The 9557-nt window shown below is 38.0% G+C and overlaps 1 protein-coding gene across 5 annotated transcripts in view; it reads left to right on the forward strand.

Annotated features, from left to right (window-relative positions):
* SORBS2 (sorbin and SH3 domain containing 2) overlaps positions 1-9557 on the forward strand; it is a 298880-nt gene that overhangs the window by 195306 nt on the left and 94017 nt on the right. For all 5 annotated transcript variants that reach the window (XM_019525918.1, XM_019525915.1, XM_019525917.1 and 2 more), the window contains 3 exons: positions 3317-3383; positions 4512-4556; positions 6225-6411. In XM_019525918.1, coding sequence (XP_019381463.1) covers positions 3317-3383; positions 4512-4556; positions 6225-6411 — 299 coding nt within the window. The remainder of the gene's footprint in view (positions 1-3316; positions 3384-4511; positions 4557-6224; positions 6412-9557) is intronic.

Genomic DNA, 9557 nt, shown 5'->3' on the forward strand with positions numbered 1-9557 from the left:
CCCATCTCCCATCCAGTGGTCCACATGATTCCTATCCCACCCCCTGCCCTGGGCACTGAAAGAGCTTGCTGTACCTCCGTATCCCTCTGAAGAAAGCTGGATGTTTCGAGACCAGTTCATCTCTGCAGTACAAAATTTCTACTTCATACAAAAGGAAAGCTGCCTGCAGACTGTAGTAAATTTGAGCATAGATGTTGTAGATGATATCCCTAATGTACATTGAGACGCTGCCTGGCACAAAAAAGGAGCTTTCAGATGAGAATTTGGAAGTTAGCAGTTTTTGTTGTACACACGTTTTTTCCAGACTTTGATCTCTTTCCATTTTCTCTTGACTCCCTCTTTCCTCAAATCCCAGTGTTGCAATAGCCAGGGAAGACAGGATGAAGCTTTTCATGTCATTTCTATCTCATAAGGGGTCACTGCAAAGTATTCCCTACTGAGTCTGAACATGTTGCTTCAACACTGTTTTGGTCCTTGTCAACGTAGGTAGCATAAAACTGAAATGCAGAGTCAGTCAGATTCTTGCATGTTAGAGTACTTTAACATAGCTCAACTCCAATCATTTTGAGGTTCCAGGGCATAAAGGCTGAATATTTAAAGTGAGTAATCAAAATGTGTTTCTGTCAGAAGAGCTTTGTTAAACAGCATCTACAGTTTTAGTATCATTTAAAAATTCTAAGCAAGAAAACAGTTAATTAAAATGCAAGGTGACTTCATATTTTTAGCTGTACCATCCAAAATAATTCTTCATGGTTAATTATGAAATTAATCTGTCCTTTCCTTTGTGGGTGAATAAAAATCAAGTCAAACCAGATTTTTGTATTCAAATGATCTAACTTTTTAGCTATACCGGCTTTTGGTCTGGATTTTACCCATTAATAAATAGGAAACTTTTAAACACAAGCAGCATTTGATTATGTGTTGCTTACTACATAACTTAGAATGTAGGGCAAAGAGAAAGAAACCTTTATTGAGCATCATAAATGCCTCCTTTTTTGTGTGGTTTTTGTTGGACGTCATTGTCAGGGCTGGACGCAGGCATGGGCAAAACAGGCGGCTGACTAGGGCCCAGACAGAAAGGGGGCCCGAAAATGGTAATTTTTTTATTATTAATCATTATCGCTGGTGAAGGGGGACCTGATACTAAAAGTTCACTTGGGGCTGCTAGGAGTCTAGGTACGATGCTGGTTACAATACTGCAAATGATCATGAAGTCTCCCAAGTACTGCTTGTGAATTTTTTTTAGGCCTTTTACCACAGTCTGGCTGATAATTACATGAAAGCCTGGCTCATAATTATATGAAAGCCTCTCCATGTTTTATTCTGTGGATTGTGTTTCTATGGACTTTGGATGATTGGGCTGATCAGAACACTGATTTTAGCTAGGAGTTATCTATGTACCTCCATCCTCTAGTAAACAGTGAAGAAATAGTCATATGGACTTCTGTATTAATTCTCAGATTTTTCTCTATCACCCATACAAATTCAGTTCTGCAAAAGAAGCTGCTGGATTTCCTGGTGGGTCTTCAGGCATCTGTGGTGTTGGAATGGTACATTTTACTCTGTCTTAAAATAAGCTAACTTGCTCCACCCAGAGACTTACAGGAGTTGAGCTGTAAATAACTGTCAAGAATTAATGTGGAAATAGTCACAATTCCTGGAAGTTGGAAGAGATGGTGTAAAGGGTGGAGGGAGGTAATGCCACACACGGTATCTTTTCCCTAAGCGTGTCCACTACATACGCACTAAATTACATACAGCCCAGGTCACACAGAGCTAGAATGGGATCAGAAGACACTGCAAGTTAGGCTGCTTTGCTTTCTCTTCAACAGATTTCTGGGCTTTTGATCTGAGTGTTCTTTAACCTCCACATCACACAGTGGAGAGAATGAACTGGTCCGAGGTAGACAGTGCTATTTCATGCTGTATTCTGCCCAGCTCAATAAAAGAACTTGTCTACATTAACGAACCAGAAGAGTTAAACATAAGGTAATAGCTGTGGCAGGGATAATTGAGAACAAAAAAAGTGCCACTTGTAACATAGTTCAGTTCAACAGGTACTAAAGCTGCGTACAATATTTATTAACAATTTTGAAACGATGGAGATCAGTAAAGTGAATATATTTTAAATTCAAAATTATTTAGGTGAGACTAGAAAGGAATATGATGAAATGCAGAGAGTTAAGGTGAATGGGCAACATAATGCAATATAATTCAGTGTTGGCAATTATTGACAGATAAAATTTTGCATTTCAAGGCAACACATGAGAAAGAACATGTGTGGTTCTCAATTAATAATCCTCATTCAGTTAATGAATTGAGCTGCTTTGTAGACATCTAAATGAAAACCTCTTCTCAATTGTTGTAAAAATGTTTGATACGTAATGAATAGAGTAAAATAACACTCAAAACACCACTTGTGCATTACACTATCACTGATATCTCTGAACCTGGACTCTGTGTCAGTTCTGGTCATCCTAGCCCATCTAGTCATGACAAAAAGATATCACAAAAATGAAAGGGGTTCAGAGGTAGGTGATGGAAATACTTAGAAGGATAGAGAAATTTGCATCTGAAGAGACAGAAAGCATTGGGACTTCAATTTACGTAGAAGAGAAAAGAGGGAACTTGCTAGAGGTATACAATTTACTCAGAAGGTAATTGAGTGCTCCTATTTATACCTTCTCATGATTCAAGGATAAGAGTATATTTAATGAAACTGAAAGGCAACAAATATAAAACTAATAAAAAGGAAATAATGTTGCCTAATGCATAATTAACAGAAGAGAATCATTACCACAAGATGTTGTGGAAGTCCAGTACTAAGTACTATTAAGAAAATAGGCATCAACATAGATAACAAGAACTCCAACTATTCTTTTAAGAATGTTTGAGATAACTTAATGATAACAGCTTGGAGTTAAGAACCGTGCCCTGTGGGCTGATAGTTGACTCTTGGCGCTTCTTGTACTTTCTTATAAAGTATCTGGTACTACCCATTGGTAAAGGCAGAGCAGTATAAAAGATAAAATATTGATCTGGTATGGCAGTCCTGGGTTCCTGAATATTGTCTTTTCACTGAGGTTGGATACCAAACTTGCTGAAAGTTTACAAGTATTCATAAATGAAAAAATACAAGTAGAATGAATGAGAAGGTATGTGAGGGATCAATCTAGGATTAAATGTGATGAGCCAAATTCATATCTGCTGACACTCTAAATGGCTGTAAAAATACAGCTGGAATTGCCGAGACATAATATGTCACCGCTGATTGTTTGTTTCTTTAGCTAAGTTTTATAAACTCTCTTTTATGTAGACAGTTGACAGGCCAAAGGATTGGTATAAGACCATGTTCAAGCAAATCCATATGGTTCACAAACCTGGTAAGTGTACATTTTTCTGTTTGCTACATAAATCTTATTGGAATTAATAAATGCCCTTTTCCCCATTTTTTGGTGGTCTGCTGCCTCATAATACACAGCTTACAGTCACTGAACATGAGATTTGAATAGAATTGAATGGGAATTTCTCTAAGCTAAGCCAGTACAAGAAATGATATAGCCAAAGCATTCTCCAGGTTAAGGCTTTTTTCACTGATATATTTTTAGGTCTGAAAACGAAAGCAAAGGAGAAGAAATAAATTAGAAATACATTATGATCTTTCACAATGTAAGAGTTCAATAAGGTGGTTAGAGTAGCAAAGAACTTTGCCAATACCACTTTTCTGTCTGACTGACCAGGGTGGCTACAGCTGTCACCTACCCTGCCAGCTTTCTGTTGTAGAATTCATGTGTTCTGTGACAAAGACAAGATGCTGCTTCTTTCAGTCCTACTTATCCATTTAAATTAAACTCCCTTTGATACTGACCTCCAAGGAGCCTTCATAATATTATTAGTATCCACATTATTAACAACATTTTCTCTTGTCTTCCTATTACCCAAGCATGCCAAGAAACTCTGTAAACAGTAATTATGCCTCATTTCCTCTCAGTGATGGTAGTAGAGCAGTGACATTATGCCAAATGTTATTGACAGGTAAATGGAGGCTTACAGATGAGTTGCCTGTTGATCACACAAGAAGTCAGTGGAAGAATCAGAAATGTAAAACAGGCCAAATACTTTCTCCTCTTCTCAAGCTGTAGCCATTGTGCAACACTAAATATAGTAGGATTTTTTTTACAATAGGAATGGTGTCCTCTACTAAGAGAAAACCTATCAAGAAAAGAAGAGGAAATGGTTTCTGGAAAGAATAGTAGGAATGATTATAACTTGAAATGTGAAGTGAACCAATAATTATGTAAGCTGGGTGATATGGCAACAAGATGCCATTTAGAATAGGGTGACAGAATAACCTGTCTTAAGTGTAAAGAGGAAACATGGCCTCCAGAGACCATATACATGACCAGGCTGATCACCTACTAACCTTCTGTTTGTATTTGCAAAGAAAGCTTCCTTGCTGTGATGTACTGATAGGTATTGCTCTACTGTAACATTTATATTTCTTTTTGCAGATGATGACACAGACATATATCACACTCCATATGCATATAATACTGGTAGGAGTTATTCCCTCACTTCAAATATGCCCTTTGGGGATAGTGGTACTTAAAACTCTTCAGACCTGCTCCTGTTAAGTTTACATATGCATAATTCTACATCATTCTTCTATTTGCTGTTTTCCCTTGTCCTTGTGCTCAAATATAACAAGGCCTCATTTTGGTTTCTTTCTTACAACAGAAGTAATTGGAAAATTATTGCAGACGTGGACCTTTCAGAACAGAGAGGAAGTATTATAACTGAAACTGTAGTCGCTGACTAAATGTAATTTATTCTCACTAATGACCCTGAATACTTTGAACCTGGAATGTCAAACTAAATAATACAGTACAGTTTGAAAATATAAACTGTGCTTATATACACACATAAAAATAAAGATATGCCATATTTTTTAAACTGTGCATCAAGAACACTTAGTAAAATGATGGAGAGGCAAGGATTGTTATGGGTGATATCTTTTATTGGACCTACTGCATGGCTAGGATAGACTTAGATAAGCTTTTCAATGCACTGCATCTTTCTTCAGGTTGAATGCATTGGAATAAAAAACACTAGTGTAACTAGGGTGTGGAGACCAAGGCAGCCATCTCAAACACTGACTTTGGGCAGATGGGGCAGAAAAATCAGCTGCTGCCACAGCCACTCAATCACTCCAGCACCACAGTAGCAACCAGAAGTTGCTGCTGCTCCCCCATGTCCCATTGCCTTGGGTGCCTGGCTGCTTTGTTACGTCTCTGTTTGAAAGCTTGTGTAAGTCCAAAAAAAGATATCACCCGCAAAAATCCTTGCTCCTTGACATATTTCCTGGACCATCATGGCTACAACATCACTCCAGTTCTAGTGTAAATGATATTATTTTGTGATCCTCTTACTTTTCCTACCGGAAAATACCATTCACTTAAAAGATATATAAATTTCAAATATTTAAGACAATAAGAATCATGTAGCAGAAACTTTTTACTAGCAAGAAGAAAACGTTATAGTTTGGATAGAGAAAGGTAGTTACCCATGTTAGTCTGAAGTCAGAAAGAAGGCAGGGCAGGATGCCTAATAGTGTGGATGAAGCAGATACACAAAACACTTTACAGTATGTAAAACACTGTATTAATGTTTAAAGTTTAAGGATTTAAGACTCTGTAATTTCTGTTGTTATCAGTATTGCTCTCATTACTTCTGTCTAATATATGATCAAGAATGTGTATTCAAGTCCATAATTGGAATGCATTCTTAAAAGCTTTATTCAAGAAATTTTTTTTGGATAATTTTCCAAACTAAAGCATTCATTTCAAAGAATGAAAAAAGTACATCTATGTTACTTTTCTATTCCTTGATTTAATAACAACAAGGAACAGGACAATTCTGAGGGATTAATAGCAGGTTGTAGCTAATGGCTGGGGGGATTGCACATAGCTATTATCTGTCCAAACTGGTCATTAATTCCTGTGAAATGTCATATAGCTTTATATGTGGGTGTATGTATAAAATGCATGTGTGTATGCATGGGCATATATATAATAATCATAAAAAGATGCACAGGACATCACAGTATGTTTATAAAGTGCATTTATAATTTTTTGTGTTAAATGAGTGAGAGTTTTTGTGAGTACAGTGCATCTCATTTCATTAAAATGCAACCTTACATTTTGATTATTTGTGTTTTACATTAGGCAGTTACAGCCCATCCCTCCCTGCACAAGCACACCCAGCTGCAAAGACACAGACATACAGACCATTGTCCAAAAGCACTTCTGACAATGGCACTGATATCTTTAAGGTTTCATCTACTATACCTCCTCCACAAATACCACCTCCAGTGCCACCACATCGTCCACGAGATAGGTCAACACCAGAAAAGTAAGTAGGTTTATTTCTTTTTTTGCAGAAAGTTCATAATCAGAACAATATTGCAATAGATAATATCAGAGGTATTATTAAGGGATGGAAAAGCAGCAAGATCACAGGTCTTGTTTCATAGGACATTGAGATAATGAGTAGCATAACTACTTGAGTAAAGTGTGGACACCATATTTCTTAAGTATCTGTGGATATTAGTTTTTCACTGAGCAAGTTTGACTGTTGACTAGTATGATGTGGTTGGCAAGGTAAAAATCTCGACTGATTATTGCAATGAAGCTGCTTCCTAAAGGCTTAGAAGCTCAAATCCAGTTTCACCTTTAGACAGGTAAGTAGCACTTACACAGTGAACTTGAGCCACATAAACTACCATGTGACCATATGAAAGGTCATGCCTCTCTGAATCAGTTAGTCTTTTGCTGCTGAAAAAGAGCAGCAGGGTGCTTTAAACTAAAGAAATGCCCCACAGCCATTTTTCAGCATGGGGACGCTGATACAAGTGACGTTCCAGGCACTTTTAATTAGCATGGTTCTCAGAGCTGCACTAATGAAAGCCCCCCGCCCCGCCTCCTAGAGCCCATCTATAAACACCCTAATGTGCCACCCTGCCCTACCTTCTGTCTGATTTCAGGCTAATGCAGCTACCCACCTCTTAGCCACACAGGTGACACTTGTAGCCATTTGCAAAGATGTTAGATTCTGTGTAATTCCATTTTCAGCTAAGGTGCCACAGCACCCAGAAGTGCCACCAGATTGTTTGAAAGGGTGCCATGAGATAGGGTATAAGATAAATCAGGTATAAGAAGATAAGGAGATACGGGCAAGCTCAAGTTTCTCCCTGCCTGGCCAATCCCCTACACCCACTCCCCAGCCCCTCTTCAAGGAGAAAAGCACTGTCATATATAAATTAGTTTTAGGAACTGGGTGCCACTCCATTCACAAAAGGAATGGTGGGTGCCTCAAGTCCAAACAGGTTAAGAACTACTGGCCAAGTATTAGAGCACTTGACCAGAGAGCAGAAGAGGAAGCTAGTCCCCCTTCAGACTGAAAGGGGTTGACGTTGTATCTCCTACTAGCAAAGTGACCTCACCACCAAGCCAAGGGTGAGGCAGGACAAAGAACACTCTCCACCCCTCCTCTTGAAGCCAGTGATATAGGCAGCCAGGAGGGTAATATATGTGGGAAACAGAGAAGCAGAGAAAACTAGAAGGACCATCTTGAATGGCTCAGTGAGGTATGGACTGCCTTGGAAAGGAGGGGGCCTGGGTTTTGGCCCTTATTTCTATTTGTAATGGTGTTTCTGCAGCCTGTGTTGAATAGCTACTGGATAAAATATATACAAGTAGGCTTTTTTTCCCCCATTGGGTGCAGAAACATAAATGGCCAGAGCAGATTCCTCAGAAGGCAAAGACAAGTTACACAGTAGAGAGTATGAGCTCAAATCGTCATAACAGGCTAATTTTAGCTATGCAGCTGCTACTCAGCCACATAAAGGGAAGTTGTATTTGGGCCTAAGAAACTTTAATATTGTTAGCATGTCATACAAAAATATGGATTGACTTATTGCTCCCTGAATCCTGGAGTTACGGGAATTGTCCCGTAGCAGACCAGACAGAATAAGGGAACACAGTAAAGGATCTTATAGGAACTACCTTTTTCCTGGTTTGGAGTTAACCATTTCAGACTTAAATTTGGATATGTCCCCTCTTTCTCACAATCTCCTTCATGAGAAGATTGACAAAGAAAATCCAGGCTCTTCACTCTAGGGAATGTCACAGTTTAGGGAATGCTTTGTCTGCTCCTAACAACTATAACCAGTCAATTTATCCTTAACACCAGGGGGATGGATGTTTGTCTGTGTGTGTTAGGGGTGGGGAGAGAGGTTAATTGACAATAAAGCAAGAGTATTTAGACCCTCACTTAAGTGATTTAAGTTTAAATTATATATGACTCACATCTTTAGAGTGGGGAGGCAAGACATGGCATGTTTCACATTACCAGTCAAAACTCAAATAGTACAGTCCACAAAGGATTAAAGGTTGAAGTAACATAAAATTAGTATGAATCTGAATTTTAATAGTGTGTTTTTATCTTCATAATGGCAGGTTATCTGAGTTATTTTGAGTAAAATGCAACCTGTTCAATACGCATTCATGTATTCATTCATTCTTAGCAGACATTTCAATTATGTGCCCTGAAACCACAATTTCTTCCCAGTTAAAATATGCAATAAATATACAGAGGATTTCGTTTGCTTAAAATGTACAGTATTTCACCAATGGAGATTTCAGTGCCTCAGCACGTATATTCACATACTTACATATGCTTCCACCCATTCCGTGAAAAATATCTGTATAGATTTTTAAACGCATGATAAAATGTGACATGTGCATTGCTTTGTGTCAGGTCACATCAAATGATTTAACAGAGGCTGAACAAATTTACCTTATTGTACATACATGCAGCAATTATCACCAACTACCCCAATTTGTTAGTGAGTCATTTGCCACAATTCTAATTAAAATTACACACTGTATGAGGTTATTCCAAGTGCAGGCTGGCCAGTGACTGCAAAAACGACCAAGAAATGACAGTTCTTGCCATTATTGTCCAAATGAGTGCTAAGATATGACAGTGAGTCACAGTATAGGGATATCAAAGGATATGAGAGATATCAGTACAAACCTTTACAATGTAGCTGTTACATAATGCATTATTCTGTAGTGATGCAAGTATAGCAATGTTTTATTAACAGTCAAAATTAGAGTGATTCTAGCTGACCTATATTGCAATAGGTGTGACAGATCATAACAGTTGTTGCATACTTCTGAACTGCAGCTCCTTCTCCCCTTTTAAAATAGCTAAAAAGTCCATAGCCTAAGAATCTAATTGAATCCATTTCTAAAACAGAAAGAGAATACAAAGGATTATACTTTATTCTTTGTATAGCGCCAACAAGATGATAGGCCCTTTCTAGACAATTATAAAGACAATTCCCAGAATCCTGGCCCAGTGAAACCAATACAAAGGAAATAGGATTTCATTCAAGGTACCTGCCCTGAATAGATTAGAAATGGTTGCTCATTTGGAGGCAGATCAAACATCCAAATGATTAGTCTAGCTGTAAAATAAAAACAGAGAAGCCT

This window comes from Gavialis gangeticus, unplaced genomic scaffold (assembly GCF_001723915.1).
Source record: "Gavialis gangeticus isolate Ggan-Ray unplaced genomic scaffold, GavGan_comp1, whole genome shotgun sequence".
NCBI classification, from domain to species: Eukaryota; Metazoa; Chordata; order Crocodylia; family Gavialidae; genus Gavialis; species Gavialis gangeticus.